The sequence below is a fragment of the Chamaea fasciata genome, unplaced genomic scaffold (assembly GCF_029207755.1).
Source record: "Chamaea fasciata isolate MVZ Bird 193981 ecotype frontalis unplaced genomic scaffold, bChaFas1.0.hap1 SCAF_9, whole genome shotgun sequence".
NCBI classification, from domain to species: domain Eukaryota; kingdom Metazoa; phylum Chordata; class Aves; order Passeriformes; family Sylviidae; genus Chamaea; species Chamaea fasciata.
The window spans coordinates 9,224,782-9,252,062 of NW_027094094.1; the positions used below are offsets into that span (position 1 = coordinate 9,224,782).

At 41.1% G+C, this 27,281-nt stretch overlaps 1 protein-coding gene across 2 annotated transcripts in view; it reads left to right on the forward strand.

The window, feature by feature from the left end:
- GPAM (glycerol-3-phosphate acyltransferase, mitochondrial) overlaps positions 1 to 8,039 on the forward strand; it is a 71,665-nt gene extending 63,626 nt beyond the window's left edge. For both annotated transcript variants that reach the window (XM_066190928.1, XM_066190929.1), the window contains 6 exons: positions 1 to 143; positions 1,468 to 1,545; positions 2,317 to 2,457; positions 3,200 to 3,389; positions 3,500 to 3,558; positions 4,733 to 8,039. In XM_066190928.1, coding sequence (XP_066047025.1) covers positions 1 to 143; positions 1,468 to 1,545; positions 2,317 to 2,457; positions 3,200 to 3,389; positions 3,500 to 3,558; positions 4,733 to 4,849 — 728 coding nt within the window. In that variant the 3' untranslated portion in view covers positions 4,850 to 8,039. The remainder of the gene's footprint in view (positions 144 to 1,467; positions 1,546 to 2,316; positions 2,458 to 3,199; positions 3,390 to 3,499; positions 3,559 to 4,732) is intronic.
- Positions 8,040 to 27,281: the final 19,242 nt, after the last annotated feature.

The window sequence follows — 27,281 nt, forward strand, 5'->3', positions numbered from 1 at the left end:
CCTGCAGTCTTCATGCAATTCACAGCAGGAGGTACAGAAATGGTGCCAGTGGTGCTTGTCATGGTTTAATCAGTCAAGAACACCTGGTCCGAAAAGCTGCCAGCTTGTGCTACTTGCTTTCTAATGAATTCACTGTATCTTTGGTAAGTAATTGCATTAATTGTCCAGTTTTTGTTCTGCTTGTTACTTTAAGGTTACAGGATGCTTTCTAGTGTCACACCTCTGATCCATTCACTGTCAGTGATGGTGGTGGGTATCAGTGGCTCACACATTGAGTGCCACCTGCTGCTCCTGCAAGTGCTGAAGTGGGTGATGCTGGGCTGGCCCTGGGACATTTCTGCTGTGTTTTAGGCCTTTACTGAGAAAGGCAGCATTAAGAAGCCCACCTCGAGTTGTGGGAAGCTGAGAGAGCAGCTTCTCTAATATATTTTGTCACTCTTGTCATTAGATCATCACAGCTGTATTTGCATTCTGCCCAAACTATTTTTTTTTTTTTAACCTAAAGAAACAGAAGTCTTTGTGAGTACCCAGCTCCTATGAATTTGCACAGGTGATTGAAACTATGTTGGGAAGTAAGGTTCCATATTCTAAAGACATCTCTTATTTGCATAGGAGTGCAGTACTCACGTTGTGCCACACCTAGTACTTAGTGGCAATTTTAAACATGGCCTGACTTCAGTTTTTGTTGTTACAAAACACTGACAAGAGCTGATGTTATCTCACTTTTCAGACACTGCATACTTTTCGGTTTTAAGTCCTAGATGTTCTTTTGTCTTATGTGTAGAAGTTACTTAAAATTCTAAAGATTCTTGAATTAGTTCTTAGAGTTGTCGTCATATTTGATTTGTGCGTTTTTACAGAAGCATAAGCCAAATTTAGTATTTTTTTCTGGGTAGTGACATTAGCTCATATACTGGAGTTCTTTAGTAATATTATCCTTCTGGTTTCAGAGTTAGTAATTGATTATTATTTTTTTAACTAAGAAAATACTTCCTAAATGATTATGAATAATGTAAAAGAGGTTGGGGTTTTTTTAATTCAGCTTCAAAATATGTAAGAGAATTTCTTGAAATTGTAGTTTCCTTTAAATTCCAAATAGATCACTGTTATGAGTTTCAATAACTTTAATTTTATGATGATTTTATTCCACAATTGTTAGCAAACTAAAATTTGGTTAGAGGCTTTTGAAAAGGGAGAATATTTAATGTGGCTTTCTACCAGTGGCAGTGCATTTTGGAAAAATCTTGGACATGTTTTAAATATCCTATTTCACTATAATTTTTTTTTAATGTCTGCCAAGATAAACACAAGAGTGGTGCGTGGGGATTCGCTGATAAAAGTTTAACGGTTTGCATAAAAGAAATAATATTGCTGTATCTAAAACATTCATACTGAACAGGGAATGATGGTGCTGTAATGGGTGTAATGGATGTGACTTTTTCATTGCATTCCTTTTATGTTGTGCAGCCTTGCCAGATGATCTATCAAGTTTGCCATGAGTCTGTGGAACGGCTGATCCAGTATGGCATTCTCCTGGTGGCTGAGGTAAAGTGGCAGAGATACTGTGGGAGTAGTGTGCTGTACTATAGGTGGTTTATGCTCCTTAGTTGTGAGACTTGTTCTAAGTATATGTTGTTACTGAAAGCTTGTAACAATGTGCCCAGGACTGAGACTGCTTCATTCCTCTGTTCATAAGTGTCAGACAGTTGGGTTCAGTCAGCCTGTGATGCTTCATGACTCTGTGTGTAATTTCATTTTACCTGTAAGGCTACTAAGGAAGACACCTGTTTTTCTACTGTCATGAAACTTGTGATTTATTTTATTATTGGAGCCCTTTCCAATGTAGCATGGCTAAATGGGTTTTTACTTTCTACTCTACAGGAGTCAGGAGTCTAGACCTTTTGTCATTCTTCAATTCCTTTGCATTGATCTCAGAATTACTGTAAAACTCCTCAGCTTGCAGTTTCAGGGCTGTGGGAGAGTCGCTATGTGGTGCAGTTTGCCAGAGGTGCACAGTGCAAAGAAAGCCTTAGGAGTAGAGGCAGCTGATTCAGCATATCTTTGCTTCATGAGCTTCTTTTTGTGCACAGTAAACAAACCTTAGCACCCAGGAGGAAGCAAGGAAGAAACCCAATCTTTTTCACCAAATGTCTCTTCTCTCTCCTTTTCTCGATGCCTATAATTGACTCTCACTTGCTTCCATTAAATACTGGTTAATAAATGCATTGATTAAGTCAGATGAGGTTATAAAATGTATCTATTGCTTGCCTGGATTTGGAGTTTTACCTATTTACCACCTTGTTTTTGAAATTTAAGCAGGATGATCAGGAGGATGTTAGCCCCAGTCTTACAGAACAGCAGTGGAATAAAAAACTCCCTGAGCCATTATCTTGGAGAAGTGATGAAGAAGATGAAGACAGTGATTTTGGAGAGGAGCAGAGAGATTGCTACCTGAAGGTAATATTTGCCTTAGGCTACTGATGCTGAACCCTCTTGTGAGAGATAGAAATTACTTTGCTTATTCAGGACAAGTACTGATAATTTTGGGGGTGGGGTTTTTGATTTGCAGTGTTAGTATTTTTGTACAGTCCATTTGCCTCCTTAACATGAGGAAAACAGCTGAAGAAACATAATCTTTACAGGGAGGTGGAAGAGCAATGGTTAGAGTCCTGAAAACTGTAACCATAAAGAGTTGATAAAGACTCAAGTGTCTTGGTTTTATTCTTTACATGCAGTCTAAAAAGGACACATCCAGGTGTTATTTATATTCAGCCTATATTTCGCTTCATAGATTGCTTATGTTGAATTTAGATATATTACTAGTTTTCTCAGAGCTGTCACAAAACACTCCTTAGGATATCTTGTTAGCACTTGAAAACTTCTGTCCCTCTGTGAATGCAGGGCAGCCCTTCTGTTGGCTGCAGATCAGTGTGATGTCTTTAATTTTATCTTGGGAAAATAGTAATACTCTGGAGAAGGAAAAAATAGCATTGATCTGTTGTTCAGTGCCTGTTTTGTCCCTCATGATAAACCTCTTTTTGCTATGGTCCCATACTGTGCTGTGCCCCCACACTTGTTTCTTTACAAGTTTTTGTGCTTCTGTTTTTATTTTGGTTGCTGTTTCACCATGTTATGCCTTGCAGGTTGTTTCAAGTTTCCACCGGTCTCTGTCACTGAACCTTTTGTTGCCTTTTCTTAGGTGAGCCAGTCTCAAGAGCACCAGCAGTACATCACTTTCCTGCAGAGGTTACTGGGACCGTTGCTGGAGGCATACAGCTCTGCTGTCATCTTTGTGCACAATTTTAGTGGTCCTGTTTTAGAGTCTGAATATATTCAGAAGCTACACAGGCATTTAATAAGCAGGACGGAGAAGAATGTTGCTGTGTATGGTATGTTAAACTGGTTTTGGAACTGAGTTTGATAGATTCTGTTTTTTCTACCACAAGGTAGGCCAAATTGAGCTTCAGTTTGTTTATCTCTGGGTTCTTCTCTCTTGCAGCTGAGAGTGCTACCTACAGTCATGTGAAAAATGCAGTGAAAGTCTTCAAGGAAATTGGAGTAAGTGTTTGGTGCTCAGAGCTGGTGACTGTCAAGTTTCACATCAATAATGAGCACAGTTTGGACATTTCAAGGAATCTGTTTAGTGTCAGTTTAAAATCAGGGAATGTGTCTGTGGAAATGTATTGTGGGTTTGGAGCATTTTGGTTTCCTTCAGGCTGAGGGCTGTAACAGAGAGCACAAGCTGCAGAACAGGGCACTTCTTGCCCCTGGGGAGGCCTGTCTCCATGGCTGGGTGACTGGACGTTTTTATTCACAGCACATGAAGTTCCTCTGTTCTACTCCATTTCTCTATTGAACAATACTGAAAGGCTTGAGAGCATGTTCTGTGCTCAGTAACAGCTAAATTTACTTCTGAAGTCTACTTAAATCTTTAAGAAAGCATTAGTTATTGAATTTTGGCTTAGCGGTGATTGATGCTCCAGAAGAACCATCCTTATACACCTTCAGTGTTCACGAGGACACAGGTGTTCTTTAGGATAAACATTCAATTTCGTACTTTACCACTAGTATTTTGAATTATAAATCACCCATCTAGATTTTGCAAGTGAAGTGTTTTTCTTTCATCAGACTGGCATGGCTTCCTGAATGCCAGATAAGATACAGCATTATAATTTTGAAAGTATTGACATTTAGGCAAAACATTGCTGGGTTTGGGTTTTGAAGTCTTTGCCTTTAAATTCTGATGTACTGAATAATCCAACAACAGTTGGCCTAGTAAAGGTGCCTTTCTGTAGAATCTGAATAGCTGTGAGGAAAGCACATACTGAATCTCATTTTCCAACAGCAGGATAAACTAGAATGAAGAGTGGGACTAGGTAATGTTTGCTGAGCATCTGTTACAGCATCGCTTCCGAATTCTTGTTTTTAGTGCTTACACTTTCAATTGGATGCCTTTGTTTGCTTGTTTTGTCCCTCACTGTTAAGATCTGGCTATTTATCACGTACTGTACTTATTTTTCAATTTCTTCTCTTGTATAACCCCTGAAGGGCTTCCACACTGAGTGAATTCTAACAATACCTAAAGGCATTGCCATCTAAGCCTTCAAGAAATGAGAAGAAAAAAGTCTTGTAAATGAGGGAAAACATAGTACAGACCATAACATTTAAATCTCAGAAGAAAGGCGATTCCTTTAACACAGTGATGCTTACATATGTTCATGCTGTGCCCCAGGTTTTCAAGCAGACTAAGCAAAGGAAAGACGTCATTTTGGAACTCGGCACTACGTTCCTACCTCAGAGCAACCGGCAGAAACTACTGGAATTTGTCATGAGCTTCATGGTGTTATAGACCACACACAGCACCTTTGTCCAGGGACACGAGGACAGGTTTTGAGACTGTGGCAAAGCCTGGGGACTTTTGCTAATCCTTCTAAGTGTAAGGTGCCACTGTCTGGGTAAGGCCTTCTCTGACTTGAACTACTGGAAGACAAGTGCCTTCTTACATGTGCATTTATGGATTTCTTACAGTCCCAGTCCTGTTGTAATACAGCGATACTCAGATGACACTTTCGATACAAGTAATCAAATATGTTGCAAAAAATAAGATGAATTATTAGAATTAGAGGTAAAAAAAAACTTTTATCAGTGTTACATTTTAAATGAACTTTTAAAGACTGTAACAGATGCACAAGTACACATATTGGTGTTCTGTAGCTAACCCTGAGATCTTGAGTTTAGTGGCAACACAGCTTATGGCTTAACCAAGTAATTTTCATTCCAATTCAGTTTTATTGTTCTAAATAAATGGTTTAAAATTTTTGCTTAGGTAGGCTATATACTTTATGGATAAAGCCATAGTTTTTCATAAGTGTTAACATAAATGCCAAAATTCTAATGAAAATTACAGGTACAGGCATCTGAGAATAATGATCATGTAGCAGGTGATTGTGAGAAATGTCAGCAGGCATACCTTGCACTATTAAAACTGTAGTGCAGTGGTAAATTGCACTAATCACTGCTGTCAGGAAGAATGTGAGAGTAGTGTTCTTGTTTTTATTGTGGCATCTGTCAGATGAGTCAGGAGACAGTTGCCTGAATGTGAATGTCTTGTAAAAATCTTAGGTTATTATTTAATTGAAAAAAAAAAACCCTGATAAGTTCGGGAGTTTCTTTTTTTTTGTTTTGTTTTGTTTTCTTGTTTTTTTTTTTTTTTTAATTAATAGGACGTCAGATTTTTTTTAAGTGGAGTAAAGACTTGATTTGGTGAAATAAGTTTTAATTTTGGCCCTAAAAATTTCAGCAATAATTTTGTCAGTTTTTTGGAAACAAGTGTTCATATTATATTCTGTTGTTGAGCAGACCTAAATTGGCATGAAGTAGTACCTCTGGAAACGCAGAAATGTAAACAATGTACTTTTGACTGTGATCTAACTGACCTACAAAAAAATTAATTCATAGGTAAAACTGAATGATGCATAAATTCTGTCCTATGAAACAGGACGCTGGTGTTGCAATTTGATCCTTTTTCATGGAGGACTTGCACTGTAGATTTCACCTTCTCTTCATGTGAGGGCAGATAAGATTGCAACCTGTAGTCCTGTATTTTAGTACAGCTGATATAGCTGAAGCAATAACTTGGTGGTATGTGAGGCTGCTTTGCTTGTGAAATGTGTTTTCTCTCCTTTATGCCTTCTAGATGAGGGAAATACAGCATTTCCTTTGCTGCATTGCTTTGCTTGATTCTCACATCCTGGCCTTGTGAGCAGAAAATCCCCCAAACATCATCATGTAGTCTCTGTTGCTTAACACAAACATGGAAAAGCATACTTGAATCCCAGCACTTGCACTGTTATGCCAGCACAAAACTGATGCACACAATTAGAGGTTGTGGCCAAGGAGCTTGCATTTGTACCGCACATTTGTCAACAAGAATATTTCTGTAAATTTTTTTATTAAATGCTATTAATATTTGAAAGCTGCAGTTTATAGTTTATTAGCATTATACTGTTAGCACTGTGAGATGCATGTGTTTTGTCACTAAACCAGGTGCTCTACAACACTTAAAGAATTTCTGAACCAAAGCTACATTAATATGGATAAACACTGACCCTTGAGTCGCTTGTGTTATGTCCTTCTGCTGTCTCAGCAGGACTGACTGCATCACACATAATTTGTTTTGTGAAGGCTACCAGCTGTTCAGAAAACAGTTTCATCTCATACTGACTGATGTGCACTGTTCGTTCACCTGATGAATTCTCCATACAATGTTTGTTGCTGATGGCTTCCGTTTAATATCAAAAAAAGTCTAGGTGCTTCTGAATAACGAGCTCTCATAGTTTACTGCACTTCAGCAAATCTGAAGTGTACTAACAGCAAAGACTGTACACAAAAAAAAAAAAAATTAAAAATGAAGCAATATGAAGCAAAAAAAACTTGAGTAATTTTATTAAGAATGTTTTGCCAACGGAGGTATTAGTTACCATAAAACCCAGGTGTACTGTGGTCACTGGAGTGTTCTGGCTAGGTGTTGCAACTAAAATAATTTATGGCTTACATTTAAAAAAAAAAAATTAAAAAAATAAATCTGGTTAACATAAATCAATGAGTGGGTAATAATGCATGTGAATACACATTAATGGATACTTATGTATGCAGGGGGAGGGGCACCTCTAAAACTGTTTTGGTTTTGTATGGAAAAAAACCCAACCTGCATGTGATAGATTGGTACTATGAATCAAATGCCACTGGAAGCCCTTGCATTCTGCAGCAAGTGTGTATGTATACATGTATATATGCTAGTGTGTATGTTCTGACATACATCTCTGCTTTTCCCTGAAATTAAAGCACAGAATGTAAAATTATCAGGCTGTAACAGTCAAAAAGACTAAAACCAACACTTGCACTGTATTTACACCTTCAGTGTCTTCTGATTTTATTAACTTTTCATGTTTGCTTTGCTGTTAGAATTCCAGGTCGAGTTGATTTCAGTAAAGTTAACCAGTAAAAGAGAAAGGACTGGCCCTGAATTACCACAACTGTATTTTAAGACTTTATAAAAGACTTACACGAGTCTCGTAATTCTTATGAGCATAATACTCAGGTGTGCAAACCTTTTTGGGCCAGTGTCTTTCATGCTGTGAGAAACTTCCCCCCTCCACACCCATGCTGTGGGTAGAGTCCTTTTGGTAGAGTGATGGAAGTGTGGAAAGGCGCTCCCGGTGCGGCCGCAGCGATCCGTGTGTTTCCTGGGCAGCACAGGGCTGCACTCAGCACCTCTGATCAGGAATCACACACACGCCTGCATTCAGCTGCCTGCCTGCCTGCTCCTCAGAGAAGTGCCCCAAGCACCGCCTGGAAGAAGGTTGAGCTGGGAGGTGATGTAAGAAACTGTTGTTTTCGTGTTTCTGGGGAACTGCTGACTGGAGGATGTTACTGTGTTTTACCTGTTATGTGTAATGCGTGTCTGTTGTAGAAGCACAGAGGTGTACTGGAGTCATTTTAATAAATTAAACTGTTTGCTAATATGACATTTAACAAGCTCTTCTAGTGTTCTTTTGATTTATTTTTGTTGTTGTGGTTTTTTTTAAATAACTCGCTGAGATAATTCATTCAACAACTTTGTCCCACTGCAGGTAGTTTCTGAAATTAAACCATTAAAATTTCTCATTGTAGATGTATCTCTACCAGTGTATAAGCTGGAGCAGAGACACTTAAAAAGCAGGTTGAGGTGACATCCCAGCTCCTGAGACACTGTTTTGTTGCAAAGTGGAGGTGCCATTTTGCCTCTCCCCCCATACCCACAAGGTTGTTTTGCAGTTCCTCTCTCCTCATGGGGGTGTTTGTGTGTCATTCAGGAGCCTAGGGTGGTTCTGATGCTGCAGACTTCCCTTCTTACAGTGATTTCAAACTGACCTGGAGTGTAATAAACACCTGTCAGCAATTGTGACAGCATCTGGCAAATGTGAATTAATTGGAATGGCGCTTTAATATAATAAAACCTGCACAGATGATCATTACCTAAATTGAGAAGGAGGGTTGCTGCTTCACTCTTCAGGAAAAAAAAAGTTATAATCAGCTGATTCTGTAAGAGGCCTCTAGCAATGTTCACATGCAAGCAAGGCTCAATTAATTGACAACTCTAGGCTGAAGCAGGAAACTTAGAATTCAATTATTGTCAGTAGCTTGAATTAAACCCAATTCTTGTTGGTGATGACCTTACATGTTTTTTCTGTAAGTGTCTTCCTATTTCTCAGTCTTTTGAAATCCCAAATGTCAGATAAACACTTATCTCTAGTTTTTGCTTAATTCAGTTTTTATATAATAAAAGCTTGTCAGGCTAATGTAGAAGGATCATTTGAGCTCTCTGCTTTGTTCTCTTATGGTACACCATGTTTTCAGTAGTCCTATGTTTTCAAGGTAAGATCCGCATTGATCTGAGTTGCTGCTTGAAACATTTTCTTTTCAGTCTTTATTTATAGATGTTCCCTGTGTTTTGCAGTGCTGGGTGAGATTTATTGTCCTTATTTATTCTCCTCTAAGTTGGCCAACCTGTTAATGTAATTATCCAAAAGGCATTATCATAGTTGATGCTATCTTTAGAATAAGGGACTTGCTGTCTTTTCTGAAGAAACGTGTAGGAAATGTTCATCACTGTGTTGTGCCAGAGTTCAGGCCTGAGAGACCATAAACCCCAAAAAATTTTCAGTTTTCATCTGTCACAAAGCATTGGCAGTTAGGGAAACAAAAGCTATGTAATTAATTCCTGAATAACTACTATACAAATCTATTTGCATGTAATTATGCAGTGCAAAATTTCAGTAAAAGACACATAGCATAATTGCTGTGAGCAATTTGCCTGAAAAGGTGCTTCTCCAGCACAGTAATAATGTTGGTTGTTAAACTGATAGTATTTGCAATGTCTTGGTCTCAAATGTTTTTCCAAAGAGTGACAGTCCCTGAAAGGTGAGGAAACTCAGATATGGAGATCAGATTATGGAAATTAGGCTCAAAGATTCACTGAACCATGCATGGTCTTAAGACATGTCACTTCTGACAGTAGTTTTCTGTTTTCATTAGCAAGTAATTTGAGGAACTGCAGGTGTACGGTGAATGTGAATGTGAATGTATGAAGTGGATTTTTTTCCTCTCCTTGAAACACAAGTCACAGCCAGAATGAAAGAACTTTGGAGTTGAAGGATTACAATTAGGAATGGGCAGGATTTTAGATCTGTTCTGAGTCTTGTCTGTTTAGTATCTTCATTAGTGACCTTGGGAATGGAAGAGAATTTGCTCCTTTACATTTGTAGGTAACAAGATCTGGGACAGCCAGGTAGTCCAGTGGAGGATATCATAATCCCAGGGGTAATGATACGTATAAGAAAGATCTGAAAGGCAAAAACAGGAAGGCCATTCCAACCCGGAGAGTGCAGTGCTTTATGTCTGAGAGAAGACCAACTGATGTACAGGCACAGGAGAGGAAATAAACCAGCTGTGCAGCAATTCTTTGGAGAAAACTCCAAGTTACTGGCAGACCACAAGTAGAACGTGGTTTAGAAAGGTCCTGCTGCCCTAAGGGAAGGGCAGGTGTCATGTAATGATCCCCTTACTCCTGCACATGAATGACAAACACAGGGCAATACTTTGCAGTCCATAAGGTCTTAGCTGGGATACCGTGTTCTTTTTGAGTTCTGTTTGAAGTATGCTGCACGATGGAAGGGGAGAAGAAGTTTGAAGGCACGATGGAAGGGGAAAAGAAGACTTCTCCTCAGCCCTGTGTATGGAGAAGAAAATCTGGATTATCCCCTGGCTATGGGAGTACCCAGATTGGATAAAAGCAGTGAATTTAGTCTTCAGTTGCACTGAAAAGAACCAGGATAGATTATGTAAACATTTTTTACTGTGTGCAAAGAGAAGTACTGAGATAGATGGCCTGGGAGGGCTGTTGTTTCCTTTTCCTAGGAAACAGTGCTTCCCTGTCCCTGTTGGTTGGACCTTGCTGTGTGGTGTGAGCAGAACAGGCAGGTGAAGCTCTGCCCTCCTGGTCTGGGCATCATTCCTAAGCAAAGTAGAAATGGGTACAGAAACAGCTTGGTCTGGCTGCTTTGGCTGGTGGTCTGCCTGATTCTTTGTTTGAGATCAGGAGTGGCTGTAGTATGAATTACGCTTCTTGTCCCTGTATTTGTTGAGGAATAAAAGATATGAGGGTTTTGTTAAGGTTGTTCTTAAAAATGTTTTCTTAGCGTTTTTGCTGGTCAAAAAACTTATGGAGTGCCAGCAGGAAGCAGGAAAGGACTGGGGAAGAAATCAGACATGACATTGTCTTACTGTGTTGTGTGAGCCTTTCAGAGAGAGAGGTGTAGGAGTCTCCTACCTCTGCCAGCAGTAAAATCCCTGGTGACTGGAAAAAGGGTGAGGAATCCTGCCCCTGGCATCTTCCAGAGTGTTCCTGGCTAATAATAATAAATTACAAATTAACTCTGAAATCTGTTAACAGTTTACAGTTTAACTCTGGCGCTGCTTTGTAAATACCAAAAGCCTAGTGATACTTCCTGAGCTTTGGGTTTACTGCTGGCTTGACTATTGCATTGTCTCAGGAGTTCAGGCTCCAGTGATTGTATCTACACAAAGAAAACGTTTATAAATGCCACAGAATTGACAGTGGCACTCTTTAAATGCATTTCCATTGGAACAGTTTCCAGGATCCACCCAAAAGTACAGCCTCTTTGGGAGAGCTCTGTGCTGGGTGAGGGCTGCTGTGCCACTGGTACCTGGGATGGTTTGTTATCTGCTCACTGTGGCCTGTCTGTAAAACCAGTGTCACACCTTTGATTTGGTGTCCCTCTTCAGATGAGGCTGAGGAAGGGCTGAGGTTTTGTTCCCAGTTAAACATTTTGCATATCTGTGGGAAGTTTCAGGGGCTCACGTTATGGCCATGTTAATGTACTTGTTTTAAATTTAGCTGAAGCCTAATTTTAACCATGCTGTTCAGCTCTTTTTAAATCAGACTTCCTCTTGTCTCTGCAGGATGGGGAAGGCAAATTAAACTACCACCTGTCAGAAGGCAGTAAGAGTCTTTTTCTGTGTTTATATTTCCCCTTCATTAAACTAAATTACCATAGTTCAGAACCTTTGCCTGCAAATCTCTCCCTTTGTCTCGCTGGCTGGCTGGCCATTAATAGCCTCCAGTTTCCTTAGTTTATCTTTGAAAAAATGCTTTTTAATCCCCCAAAAGAAATCATTGCGTGTAATAAAATAAATCTTCCCTTTTCTAGGAGATGAGGAAGTTTAAACACGTTTTGTTGTTTACATTTTTGTAGTAGTTAGATATGATATGAGTTAATTCTGGTACTGGGCTTTAAAACTCCAGGTTATTCCCTCAAACCTACAGATTCTGCCCCTTTTACCCCAAAATGAATGTTTCTTCTTGTCCAAGAGTCTAGGAAAACTGATTTAGATATTAGAAGAGTTCTGTCCCTTTACCAGCTGTAATCATTAACCCAAGTTGTCGTTTACAGAAGTCTAGAAGAAATATTCTAATATTCTAGAAGAAATATTTCTAATAGACATATTAGAAACTGGTATTTCTGGATATACTCCCGAGAGCTGGGAGAGCAAACCGGGGCAGGAGGTTGGGTGTGTGTGTTTTTGTCTTTTAATTGGTTTATATGAAGTTACCCCTCTGTCAACACAGAAGGCAGTAAAAATGAAAAATGTTGGAATCAGTGACACATGCAGTTAATTTTCTGAACTAAATAAATTAAGTATGAATCGGTTACTTATAATTCAAAGGAAAATGCTAGATAAGGAATTGGAGCACCTTTTCTATCACTTTCAACCTTTAAAAGATTAGCCTGAGCACAGCAGTCCAAAGCTCCCTTATCTCTAATTAAAGCCTCAATTCTTCATCTATTAAAGAATCAGATCTAAATGATGCAGCAGGCCTGAGATGCTGCTGCTGCAGTAACCAGGTGTGTTGTGCTGGGCTGCAGATTCAACTGAGCTGGAAGCTGAGCTTGTGCAGGAAATTCTGGGTATGCAGGACCTCCTGAAGGTAACTGGCACACAGTGACACTCCTGGTCCAACTAGCTAAGGGTGATTTCTTTTTCAGCACAGTCTCTTTCTTTCTTCAGTTCTCCCTGTTGCTGCTGTGTGGCCACAGCAATGTCCTCTGTCCTCCCTGGTACGCTGATTTCTTTCTCCCAACTCATTCTCACACAAGGGGTTAACCCAGAGTCTGGCTGCTCACTGCTGTGTAAAGAGCATAAAGGGGTTCTCTTTAAATTGCCTAAGAAAACACTCCTTCCCCACTGTTTGCCTGCTTTAACATTCAGGCTGTACTTTCACAAATTGTGTCTCAGATCTCTCACAGCTACCATAAAATTAAATAAACCGACTATCCAAAGGAGATACTTAGTTGCCACTTATGTCGACGGGTAGAAAAATTTCCTGATGCCTGTAAAACGGGATTAAGGACTTTGCATTTTAAACTTCTTTTCTTCAGAGAAGTATTGTCATTTTGCTCATAGCAAGACACAGATGAGCCCAGCTCCATCCCCAGTGTGTCCAGCAGATGGTGGTGGAGTTTCATCTACAGCTGCAGCTCCCTCTCAGGGACCGGGCACCACCGTTCCCGAACCTCAGTTCCCGGACTGTCCATTAGAAACAAAACATAATTTTTGGCAGCCAGCTGAAGTATTTGCTAGACATAGGAAGCACTTCATTTACAGTTGGTTTTACCTGCTGCTGTGTTTGATTTTTATAGTTTCAGGAGCTGGGCTGTGTTTGACACCTGACACAAACACCACCTTGAAATATTGTGTGGAGATTACTCGTCTTCAAGTGAAAATGTACATTAGGAGAGCAGCTCTTCACCCATCTTCCTGCATTCTGTGGTGGATACAGGCACTGTAAAGAAATGAAACCATCACTGCAAGACCAGACCTGAGCTTGGCTCAAGTTTGAAAGTATCCCAAATGCAAGACCAGAGTTCTGGGTTGAAGATCTGTATCAGACCCCCTCCCCTTACACCATGTAAACAAACAGCCCTTACAGCTGTGGGAGGCAGAGAACTGGATCTTCTGCAAGGCAGGTGGAAAGGAGAGGGATTGGCCAGGCTGCCAGCTCAGCTTATCCCCCTTTAGATATAAACCTTCCTCTGATGCTGCAGGGCAACTCCAAGACTTTGTCTGAGTATGGGTGCAAGGTGTTATGACAGTATCACATCATCTTCATAAACATTCTGCAAAGCATTACAAACACTAATTTAATTTTAAAGTATTCTGCAGGCTTTTCCTAGTGAAGATAACCTTCTTGATCTCAAGCATCCCAGAAAGAAGTCATTAAAACACCAGTAAGCATGCTAATTCATCAGCACACAGAGGTTTTTTATTTAAAAAAACCTCCTCATGGCCCCTCTAGTGCAAAGCAGATTTGAACCTGCCCTAAATAAGAACTGAGGAGCCTACTGAGCTTAAGAAATCCTTCAGGTGGGGGGGTTAGTGCTGTTCACTGCTGCACAGCTCCCAGGTGTGGGGCTGGACAGGGAGACAGCTTGGGCCCTGCTGAGCATCTTTGTCCCGGTGTGCAGGTGGCTTTGTGCATCTCAGGAGATGTCACTCACGTGCATGTCTTGACAAGACTGTTGATCCCAACAAATCCTGCTCTTTCCCCTACCCTCTCCCTTCTTAGTTCCTCCCCAGTGCTGTGTCCCCTGTTCCTAGGTAGCTAACTTGAGGTTTCGCACAGCTGAATGAAATTCTGCACCTTCACCCCCTCCATCTCTTTTTCTTTCTGATTGTTTTTCAGGCACATCAAAGTCCCAGCTCAGCTCCCTGCAAAGAACTACTGGTCACTGTCAGGATGTCTGTGGGACAGAAACCTGCTGGAGCTAGCACCAGGGGAGGAAAGTGAAGGCAAGGTGGGCCCACCTGTGTCCCACACTTCAATCAGAGTGTGCTGCCGAGGCACCATGGTTTGGGAGCTTGGTCCAGTGATCCCTTGACTTGGGGCAGAGCAGGGACAAGATCATTTGAATGTCTGCAGGAAGCATTGTACGTCAAGAAATAAACCAAGTTCCACCTTTCTGTCTTAGAAGCAGCTCATGCCACCTCTCATCTCCTCACGAGGCTTGGGAGCAGCACTTGGATCAAGCAACAGCAGGTGGCTGTGGGGACAAGCAGCCACATCCCAAGGAGCCCTGAGGAGCCTCAGGAAGCCTTTCCTGAGGGGCTGGAGGATGTCAGCAGAGGCTGCCTATGGGAGCAAGAAAGCCTCAGGTTACTTGCTAAATTATGCCACATGCCATTTAATCATTTCACATTAGACAACTCCCTGGGCTTGTTGATTTCCCTTTTTCAGCACAGCCGAGTGGAGATGCAAACACACAGAACACATTCTCTTCCTCTATAATTTTCCTCTGTGTGATAGATGTGATCTGAAAAAATAAACACATTTCCCTGTGGGCTGTGATGTTTCCCTGACTGGTGATTGTTTGCCAGCTGTAACACGTCTCTTCCAGTCCAGTGCCTTTGCTGTTGTCGCTGTGATCCCCACTGCATCTCTTTGGTGGCGCCCTGCAGCAGGGTGGGACAGTTTCCACTCTGCTCCAGCCTCAGTTAAACAATGCTTTATTCCTCTGCTGGCACCAAGGGCTGTTTGTAAGTGAGGCAGAGGTAGAAGCCTGACATCATTGAGAGGCCTCAAGAGCCTCAGTCTGGTCTGATCTGCTTGTGGCTGTGCTTGGCAATTTTAAGAAATTAGGTTCTTCAGACAGCTGGGATGTCTGTCTCTTTTTCCAGACAATCTTCAACCAACTCTCACAAGCCAGGGTGATTGCAGATGTTCTGAGGAGCTCTCCTGCCATCACGATGCTGTTCAGCTTGGTCACCCTCTCCAGATGCAGCAGTCAGTGGCTGAACTGCCCACACTGCCCTTGGATCAGCCCTTGCCTGAACCTCCCTGTGCCTGTGGCAGACCTCAGAGGGCTGTGGGAAGATGTCTGATGAGGTGGTGGTTAGAGGAGACAGAGCACGGATTCACAGGAAACAACATTTCATTGGTTTTGCTGTTCATGCCCTGCCACCCCTTACAAGTATAAAGAGGTTATCCACTCTTTAAATTCCCTGTGTTACTGGCTTCTGGGCATTGGCTGTATCCACACAACCCATAGGGGACACAATTGCTGCTGGAAAATGAAGGGGAAAAATGAGTCTTTAATTTGACCTGCAACATCAGAGAATTTGAAAAATTGTGAGTGTTTTTATAGAGCTTTTATATCATCACCCTTTTCAACTGAGCATCCTGAATGCTTTATAAATATTAATTAAGTCCCATGTGGCTCCTCTGAATTACGTAAAGACAGAATTGCCTCATCCATCAGAAGAGAGGATTCAGAAACTGCTTAACAATTTGAGACACCATTAACTGACACCAGTTCAGTGAATAAGAACCTAACACACACTTGAAACTTCTGAGTTGGAGAGAAAATGAGGCAACAGGACTATATCTTTCCACCCTTGCAAAAAAGTAGTGTTGGGGCATGACGATCTTTCTTCCTCCTCTTCTCTCCTTCTTTGTGGAAAAACCTTGTCTCCCTGGGTAAACTTCATCTAAGAGTAGGGTTTCAGAAAGGAAGGAACCCAAAGGGAAAATACTCGTAAAATCCTCATCCCTTCTCTCTCTCCTAGGATGCTATTGATGGCTGCCACCAGGAGCTGCTGGAAGAGAGGGCTGGTTCAGGAGGGTGGAGATGTAGTAGTTCAGGAGTTAAGGGAACTCCATGGAGCAGTGTGGAGCTGGGAGCAGGATGGTGAGGCCAGGCATGGTGTGCGAACCTCCTCAGGCAGCAGAACAGAGGGGTTTAAAGAGCTGCCAGCACAGTGATATCAAGTATGCTGGGGATGCTGCTTCTTTGGGAAGGAATTTCAAGATTATTCCTCAGACTCACAGAGACTCACCCAAAGAGATGAGCTAAGAGCAAACTGCAGGCCAATTACATACCATGTGTTAGATAAATCACTTACCACGGCCAGCTGAAGAACTTGGTCTTGACCTCTGAGTAATTAAAACACTTAACTCATAGTACAGACTGGCATTTAATGAATTCAGAGGGGCATCAGATATTTAGTCAAATTTCTCTTATTCTACTGCAATTATTCTCACTTTCTTTCTCAAATGCCTGAGAAAGGTACTGGATTTCTGGATTTCACATCTGGACTTCTCCAGCTGTGTCTTCTAAAGCCACTTTGGATAAATGCTTTCTAAGAAGACAACAACAGACCAGGGTAAAAGTGTAAAATAATGTATTGGAAAATCCAGGGAATTATTTTTTATGGTATGCCAGATACACCAAGACAACCTTGAAAGGTTCTAAAATTTCAGTGGGTACAGAGGCAGCAGACACAAGCTGCAAGGAGGAAAATTCCTGTCAGATACCAGGGAAAACATCCCCAGTGAGGGCAGTGAAATCCTGCAGCAAGGGCACAGAGAGGCTGGTGAATCTCTGCCTGTGGAGGGGTCAAACACCAGACTGGACAAGGTCTGAGCAGCCTGGACTAAGCTGGTCCTCTGTCGAGGCAGGTGGGGAGTGTTGGATTACCTGACTTCCACTGGTCCCACTCAACGGAAATGATTCCAATATTTTGCTCCTGTTGGGAACTGGAACAGACCTGTGGAGTCTCTGTTTTAGATCTCCAGGCCATCGTCAGACAAATTAAGAGACATGGGCAGCCTTTGAGACACTTAGTTTTGTGTTGGTGTGAGAATTATGATCACTGTAAGGTCGTGATTGCTCTGCGTTTTTAAAAATGTAAAACTGCAACCAGTTTTCTTATTGTATTTCCTTTCTTCACCACATATGAATTCACCCCTGCTGAGTTTTAATCTACTATGAATTTTCCGGCTTTGTTTCTTTTGAAGAGCCCTTGTAAAAAATTGCATGGACTTTGAATGGAAATGAGAAGTAATTCGAGGCATAGATCTGTTAATCCTGAGAGCCTCTGTGCTACTTCTTCATACACATCGGGAAAATATGCAAAGTTTCAGCAATCAGTTACAGCATGGCTGCAATGAATCTGTTATTACCTCATGCAAGGCACAATACATGAAGACTGATACAGGAGGAAGGAGGTGAAAGTGATGGTTTTTTATTTAAATGGTCCCAGTTCAATCAATTCTCTGTCTTCTTGGCACGATAACCCAGTCGTGGTTGTCTCTGTGAAACAAGAGGATTGACACCATTTTCATGTATTTCATTTTACAGCAGTTGTTTTCCACGACATAAAATTCATAAAGAAAAACTAACAAAACTTCATTAAATAAATGAAAATAAGGTTAATTATTAGGTAGATTGCTCTGTCTTCCTCCTCTATAGCAGTTGTATGCCTTTTTTGGCTTTTGCATTGTTTTTAATTTTTACTTTTTAAAGAAATGCTACAATATAATGCTGAAATAAATAACATCTAATGAGCACCACTCTCTTGCCTTTCCAATCAGGAAAAAAAGGAGTGTGTCAGTGCATTGCAAAGAAACAAATGGTAACAACAGTGTGCTGGGAGCAGCACAGTCAGGTTATAACTTTGTCCTCATCCAAAGGAGGTTGAGAAGAGCACTATAAATTTCCAGTGACATGAAGGAGGATTTTGCCAATGACTTACCATTTGTCTTTGTTTCAATTAATGGTTTGGCTGCCAGGTAAAATAACAGAAAACACAGATGTACTCAGAGTACCCCAGAAATTCTTTTATTTCTTTCCCCTCTTCCTTTTTTAAATCTTGAGCATCACATATAGTTAACAATGTGTCAACACTGCCTTTAAAAACCTCTGGTTCTGTTTTTATATATGTGAACTGTAAAAAAATTTGCTTCGGGCTCCAAATTTGCAGAGTCTTGCTCATGAGATCCTGTAAAACATTTTATGAATTCATAAAATTGTGTTAGATTCTGCTCCAGCTCTTGGATTCAGTCTCTTGAATCTTTACCACAAAACTTTAATAACGTGTTTTCAATGCACTTTTATTAGTGAATTTCTTACAGAACCTATCATAAAATTGTGATCAGTTTCCTTATAGCTTTGTTTCTTCTTATCACAAATTAAAAAGCAAGCTTGCTGTTTCTGCTGTGTTAGAAATTGATTCTTGACTCAGGTAATCACCACTCTCTTTTTCTCTCAGAAATGTTGTCACATACTTGCACACTTGCACAACTCTCATATTTCCCTCACTTCAACCTCTCCACTCCGCTTGTTTTAAATAGTTGCAGAAGGATTTTGGATGGCATGGGCAGCCTGGTAGTGATCTTTAAGCACTGTTACTGTACTTACAAAGTCTCCCTGGGGAGGATTTTAATTCAGCAGAGTACCTCTCCAAAGTACTTGAGGGAATTAGGTTTCCAGAAGGGAAGAACCCAGGATTTCCATTTGCTCAGCAGAGCTGAAATAAAGTGAATTATCTGTGATATTGTAGAGTTAATAAACGGAACCCTTAACATGACTCTTTTCTTTCTGTGGGGTGTCAAAATGCAGGATTTGTCCTGCTGTGAGAAAACCATGTCTGTGTCATCCTGCCCCTGACAGCAGCTTGGGGCATGGGCTAAGACATACATCAAAAAAACCCTCACAGTTAAATAACTTCCCTCACAAATTAATTTCCAGATCTCCAAGTTCATGCCTGAGAACACGGACTGAAATGCAGGATAGCTTTTATTGTGTGATCTGTACCCCTCAGTGGTGCAGCATCAATGAGTTTCAAAGGCTCATTAGTGTTTGCATTAATTGCTCCTGCACGGTGAGGCATTTCCTCTGACCAGGGTTGCAGAGGGTTTCCAATCCACATTAACTAGATTGTCTCTTTCCTTTCAGAAGGATACATGCAGAAGAGCTCTATTTCTATGTCCCACTTGATATTTTACAACTGTATCTCCCCCTCTTCTCTTTTAACTGCTATTCCTGCTCTGCAGCTGCTGGTTTGGATTAGATGCTGGGGTGTCCATCAGTGTATGTGAAAGAGATATTCAGTGTGGACTAGGCCTTTTAGTGGTCTATGTAGAGGTGAAATTTATTATTTATTGTTTCTGATACCGAATTATGTTGTAAAGGTTATTTTTTCTGATGGTCAGTTCTGCTCACAGGCTGCCTTTTAGTTGGGGGGCACTGCATCACACTCTGGATAATTTTTAATTCTCCTGATTAATCACAATCAGGATAATTTTTCCTGCAGTGGGATAATTTTTAAGCAAATGTCAGTATTATCCCTCACTTCTACCACAGAGAAGGATATAAGGAGTGGCAGGCAGTGAAACTCAGCCAATCAAAGAAAACATAACAGGAATCAGCTCCTGCTCCATGGTGAGGTTTGGGGAGTGTGGATGCGCCCCGCATGTGGAATCTGTGTGTGTGCAGGAACAGAGAGGCCCTCCTAACCCCTCCTTGGCAGGGTGTACTCTGACCCCGTGCACTTGGGCTATGTTACACTTTTGCTTTCATAAAGCTGCTGCCAGATTCGGGGAAGAAATTAGGACTTTCAAAATGAGGACTTTTCCTTCAAAAATTGAAGTTGAAATTCAGAAACAGGTTGTTGTTTCATCCTTTTATTTCCCTCTGTCCTAACAGGCTGCAGAAGTGCCTGTCCTCCTTCCCAAGAGCAGATTGTCAGTGTGGGTTCCAGGGTCCTGTCTCTGCCTGGTGTCCGGCCAGGCACTGAGTGCATCCCTCCTGCTGATCTTAGCACTGTCCTAAAAGCCTAGAAGAGACTTTTCTCCTTACTCATTCAGGAATTAGGCTCTTGGGTTGCTTCATGGCTTGACCACTGAACTGGCATGTACAATGACTGTAATTTTTCATGTGGAGAGCTGTGAAAACCACCCAGGGCACTGAAGGTGCCTTGAACCTTTTTTCCTGAGAAAGAGCTTGTGTGGCAGAAAGATGGAGTTTTCTTGTTACTTTGTTCTGTAGTAAATCCGTCCGCAGATGTTTTAAGAAAGGATTTTCACTTTTTTTTTTTCTTTCAATATTGCTCATGTATGAAACTGTCTGAAAGCAGCAAGGAAAATGACCCTGAGAAGAAAGACATGGGAGCAGATTTCTTGTCACCTGGATAAGGAAGGTGACAGGAGGGCGTTACTGCCCTTTCAATATCCGTCTGCTAAGGTTAACAAGTGCTCCAAATCACATCCCAAGTTTGGTCTCCTGTAGAATATTAAAAACCACTTAACTGAATCCTGCAGAAGCTGTGTTCTTTAGCAAGCTCTGTGGCTGCTGGCACCAAAAATGTGCTCTATCCCTGCAGGCAGAGGGAAGATTACCCTGGAGAGGGACCACAGGGTTGGAGGGGATGCAGAGCACTGGTGAACAGAGCTTTGGACTTCAGAATTCTTTGTGCAGACCTGTACTACAGGAGCCCTCCAGTGAGTCTCTGTAGTGTGCCAGACTGCGCAGCAATTCAGAAAGATCTGCTTTATGTAGGAGTCATCTCTCTGCATCTGCACTGGGACAGACAAAAGTATCACAGACTGAATTCCTGTGAAATCTCCTACGACTGACTTGGCAAATGATGTTTACCTGGCTAATCCCCATCTTTAGAACAAGCTGAAATAAAATCTGAGGTTTGAACACGTTCCTTGAATCATCAGGATAAACATCTGAAGGTTGTAGTGGCACCTTGGGTCCATCAGTAATAAAATATGTGTGTGAGCTTGTGCTGTCATTTATCTCATTTCTAGTAGCACTTTCCCTGGTAGAAGCAAGCAGAGTGACAGAATGGCCAGGAGTGATAAACTGCTGTGTCAGAGAATCAGTAAACCTTAGCCACAGAGTCCTTCTGCTTGTCATAAGCAAGTGATTTAAACTTTTATGCCTTAGCTTCTGCCAGCACATTTTGCACAGATTGTCTTTCTTCACCCCACCTTGCAGCTGTCACCTCCAACGGAGAGCTTAGAAGTGATAAAAAAAAATCACCTCTACAAACAGGACTAAGAAACCACGAAGAAAACTCATTAACTCATTGCTTGTTGTAATCAGTTCAGCAAGAGCTGCAAATCAGTGCTTTCCCCGTGGCATCTCTTACCAAAAGCTTTCCTTTAAAGGAAATCTGAGACATGAAAATGAGGGTAAAATGCTTGATGGTCCCTAAGGTTTTGGAGCACTCAGTTCCTTCTACAATTAACGGAATTTGGGCCTGTAAATGCCTTATGTGGCTTTGAACATCCTGCTTGACTGATATTGAAACTGCCAGAGCTCATCACAAGCTCCCGGGGGTGAGCACTGGCAGGGCCTCCCAGGAGAGGAGAATTCCAGCAGCCAGCAAGGAGGAGGAGGTGCTCCTTCATGTGGATACGAAACGCTTTGCTTTCATAGCTGCGAAGACACAGCACTTACAGATCTTCAGTGGAGCCTTCAAGTCTTTAATTTCATGTCTTCACATGTTCCAGAAGTCTTCAATTAATTAATTAGTCAATTATCTTTTAATAGCTCTTTTCTGCTGCTCTGGGCTACACATGTCCCTTTGGTTAGCTGCTATGTGATTTTATCCAAGGACCAAACATTCTGTTTCTAACTTTAGCTGTGCTCAGAGACCTCCTTTGGCCCAAGACCACCTTGTCTGCAGTGCTGGCTGCGTCTACACAGGGCAAAAAGTGGCGTTTGTGGGGGTAACTGTGATCTGCAAGGTCTGGCCCCAGCTGGGGAAATCAGTGGGCACCACTGCCATAAAAAGCAGTGGGGCAATTATTCGGGTCACATTTCATGTAAGCTTTGGAATGAGAGCTCATATTGGGGGTATTTAGGTACCTACTGGCAACTCTCTTGTAGCTTTCATGAAATCTACTTAAATGCCCACAGTAATGGTTATTAAAATGCTCCAGCTCATTCCACGTGAAGTGGGAATATTGCATGTTTGTTGTGATTCCTGCTCTGAAGATGTGTCTTGTCTGGTTCCCACTGGTGGAGGCTGCTGCAAAGAGAAATGTGATGCTCAGAATCGCTCGTTGCCCAATGCGAACTGCAGAATAAATCCCGGGAAAACTTGGCAAAAATAATGGACTTTATTCTCCAAGCTGAAATGTGTTTGTTTTAATAGCTGATCTGGGAGGCACACTTTGAACTTCTTCTGATAAAAAGCTTTTTTTTCAAAATTGTGAAAGACTCTACCTCTGCAGATTTCATATTGATCTTCTGTCATTTGAGGGTTTAAAAATAGAATTGTTTCTTTTTGCTAGTTATAAAAACTAAAGATTTTCTACTTCCAGAAAATCCAGGAGCAGAAAAAATCAACAGCCCTAGCATGGATCATGCCACCAATGGCAGACTCAAAATAGGACATTTTAAAAAGTGAGTTGTTTGGATGCATGAAATTTATCTGCTCACACCAAAGAGAATTTTCTTTGGTGCAGCTCTCTTTTAGGAAATCTTACAGTATTAAACCCACAGTGATAGACAGGAATTTTTTCCATCCAAACACTGATGGAAATTTTGAAAAAAGCAAACAGACTGTGATGAACTGTACAAAATCATCCCTGTAGCTGCCAACTTTCTTTTTTGCAGAAGAATAGGACTATTAGAACTGAATAATAATATTTTCCCATTTAATTGGTATATCTCAGGTTTGAAAAATGTTCTACAGGTCTTTGCAAAATGTTGCTAAATCTCTTTTTCCCATGTGATGGGAAATGAATATGAGTGGCAAATGTAACCCCACGTGACTGGTAAATGAAGTCAGTGATTTGAGGGATAGTAGAGAGGCCTGAGGATGCCTGGAAAGTCAGAGGCAAAGAATGAAATCCAGCTTCTAACCTCTGGCTCATACAGGTCTGCCAGCTCTCAGGAAATCTTTGTAAATCTTAAAGAAGTTTTTGGCTAGAACCCTGATCTAAGAAAGGGGAAAAGAAAATCAGCGTAATTTGGATTGACCTTCCAGTTCTGAGAGAAAGCTTTAAAGGTGTCAGGGATCTAATTATTCCTTAATTACCTGTATAATGGGACACAGTTACTTTGGAATATGCATTTCAGTCCAGCTAGGGGTTGTAAGAAGCCATGTAAATTATGCAAACCCTATAAAAGAGGGTAGAATAAAGCATTTCTGTGGGTCCAATTCTCTGATGTTTTACAATTTAAGATCAAGAGATTTCTGTACAATGATTCAAACAGCTCAAAATACCTCACAAGACATAATTCATCCAAAAGGACTTACAAGCAATAATTGAGTCAGCTGATGAATTGAGTGCTAACGATGAGCAAGGAAGACTTCCAGCATTTGAGAACTGTTAGCTGGATCACCTAATCTGGTACTGAAGATAATTGCCTAGCAATATTTTTGAAAAAAAAAAAAACCAAACTGAAAAAAGTTTAATCCCAGCAAGTTTTCATGTAGCTGAAGGAGTGCCCAGAAAGCTGCTGAGATCGTAAGACTGAAGTTTATTTTTTGTTGGCTTTTCTACTGCAGTTAACATTTGCCAATGTAATCCCTCAAATGCAGGATGGGTCACACTGGCAGCCCCGGAGGGCATTAATGGCCCTTTGTGTCCCTGCCCAGCTGCTCCCACACCTGCCCACGGTCCTGGAGACCAACACCAGCTCAGGCAGGGCTGTGACTGTGACCCTGGCTCCTGGCTGCACCTGGACTTCCCTGTAAGGAGCCTGTCTCCCAGGTCGAACTCTTGGAAATATCTCCTAGCTTTGTCTCCAGTCCAGTCTTTCTGAAATGCCCTTTTCTGCCATATCCCAGATGTGAAGTCATCCACTAAACAGTATCTCCAGTGTTTTCTTGGACGGTTGGCTGCTTCTGCTCGTTTTTCACTTTTTGGGCTGAGATGCTGTGGAGTGAGTGCTCCTGAGTACTGTGGAAGGAAAGGCAGCAACCAACACCCAGCCCTCACTGTTGGTTTGCTGTGTATCCCTCGGAACGGGAAACAGTGGGTCAGCTGAGAATCAGGAATAAAGAAAGAGATATTCTCAAGGTTTCCAAACTCTGGGGAAATAAATCAGTTGCTGAACATTCCTTAGCCAAAGAAACACACACCTGGCCACCTCCAGCACCCCTTAGGGGAAATTCTGACATCCCACAGCAGGGAACTGCCCTGACCAAGTAATTTGTGCTCTCCTGTTCTTCCTTTAAGGTGAAATGTGATGAATCCACTTCAGGATGGGATCTTACCAAACGTTTGGCAGTATTTCAATTTACATTTGGGCTCTGGGAAGTTGATCTGGGTCCGTGGAGCACTCTTCAATTACAGTGGAAAGTCAAGCATTTGCCTCTGTGCTGGAGACACCCATAGTACCTGGGAAGAATAGAAAGTTTCTAAAGTCTCTTAGGGAAAGAAAAGGAAATAACCAAATAAACACTTTATTCATGAAGCAGAAAACTAGCAAGCTAATCAAAAAGTGACAGCTCCACACCAAAAAAAAAAAAAAAAAAAAGGCAGGACAAAAGACTGAGAGGAAGGGAAGTGTGTTTGGGATTTTTTTGTTTATTTGCTTGTTTTTCACGCTAAAACTCAATTTTTTTTAGTGAAAGATCATACATCAAAAATACAGCTTTTTCTTCTATGGCATATTAAATGCCAAAGTACATCTAACAATGCATCTCCTTGCCCAGTTGCTTCCATGGAATTCCTGGGAAGTTGGAGAGCTTCATTTTGGTCCAAAACCAAATGATAAGATCTGTATTGGCAGGATGGAGAAATACAAGTTTTTGTTGTTTGCCTGCAGCTGTTGAAAGTGTCTCTGAGCTTCCTCTTATCTTCTAGGAAGGAGAAAACTTCAGGTGCAGGAGATTTAGACTGTGTAGCTTTGTGACCACAGGCTATTTATTATCATTGCAAAGCAAAGAAAGATTCTGTTTACTTTTCATTTAATTACAGTATATTCCCACATGTGACAATACTTTAATGGGAGTTCACACCAAATCTCTCTGGTAATTTTCTCCGCCTCTTTGGGCTTAAGATCTTATGAAGATTTAGGTGATTTGTTTCAAAATCCATTCTCTTGTGGACTTCTAGGGGTTTTGTGATGCCAATTGCTGTACTAATTCTTAGTCGCTGCACAATGCGCTAATTAGTTTTGAAAACAATTTCACACTTTACTGGAAAAATAAAAAAGCAATAATTTTAGTTACCATTAGAAAACAGTGTGGACAGGAATGGTGACTGAAGCTTTGTCCACAATACTTAAAGCAACACGTGGAGAACCTGATGCGTTTCTGTTATGTCATCAAAACAGTGCACCCTGTTTTAATTCAGCAGCAGTAACAACCAAACAAAACAAAGCCAAACTCCTGGATTAATGCATAGTGTGTCATGACTTTCCTGACTGATAGCACTGGTGTTAGTATTGCTGCAATACTAACAAGTTTATATTTATTATCAATTCTATTTTGTGTTTCTCCACATTTGTCAGACAACATCCAGAATACACAATGCTATTCAGTAGAAAACACCAATAAAATTATTGTATAGTTTCCTCTTTCCCTTTAATTAACCAAAGAACAGGCTCTGGATGGAACAGAGCTAATTCTGCCTGAGGGACAAAGAAGAAACATTTAACTACCCCATTAGATAACCTCAACCAAAGGCACATGAAGCTGAATGAAAGCAGTAGGGGAAAGCTTCTCGGTAAGCACACGGAAAACTTAAAGTGGAAGTCAGCTGAAAAAAAGAGTTGTGTGGGCTGAGTCTAGAGGAGCAAAATTGTTAACTGTAGTTTGGTGGGGGTGGAGACTTTAGGGCTCTATTGTGATCTTCTGTGCTTAATACTTGGAGATCAGTCCCAACCAAAACCAAGTTCAGTCTGATATGGAAAAGTTTGAGCTGTTCTTTACTGTAATAAATAAACTTGTAAGGAAGAAAGAAAACATCTTGGTGGGAGATGAGAGAAAAAGACCCACTGCCACTTTTACAGGTAGAGAACCTGAGCCTTACTCTGAGATGCCACAGGCAGCAGATGGGGCATGAGTTCAGGGAGGTTGAGGGGTCCCACAAAAACTGAATCGCTTTCAAAGGGTTTCAAGGAGAGTTAAAGACAGCTCAAAAATCCTCCGGGTTATTCTGGACTAAGATCCAGGAAAGTTTGTGAAAAAGCTTGCTTTCTGCAGTGGGTTCAGAAGGACACCCAAAATATTTCTTCTTACAAAACCTGTTCATGGCACATAAAAGAAAGCATGCAGCTAAATGTGAATAGCCACCTGTTGGAAGGAAACCTGGAGAATAAGGATTTACAGGGCTGAATCACAGCCTACCCACTCCTTGTCTCCTGTCTTTTATGCCCAGACCTAAATGTCAAAAACATCATCTAATCACATAACCTGAGCTGTTCTTATTGAGCTTGTAAACTCCATCTGATCAACTGGTTTTGTCACATTGCTCTGATTTAGCTGCTAACTTCATCAAAAAAACATCTTCCCTGAAGAGAAAGAATGTGCAAAGTTTTCTTGTGCCAGTTTTTGAGTGATCAGCTGCTCTGGGAACTTCTTTCTCTTTAGTAAAATTCAGTTAGTCCTATATCTCCTAGGAAGGGCACATCCATACCTAACTCATGTATCTTAAGTGCTGCAGATATTAACAATGGCTGACCCAGTCCTTTTCTACTAAGATCGCCTTCCATTGCATTTTTCCTTAGTTCTGTAAAAAGACTCATGTTTTACCAATGTTGCATGATTTGTGTGATTCCTTGCTCACACTTGAAGTATGAGAACTTCTCCATTTGCTTCAGGTGAAGCTGAGTTGCTGGCTTAATCAGCCTGTTCACTGAAGAAGATAAATCTGAAAGAAGAAGCTAAGCTGGGAGTTGTGTTTTCTT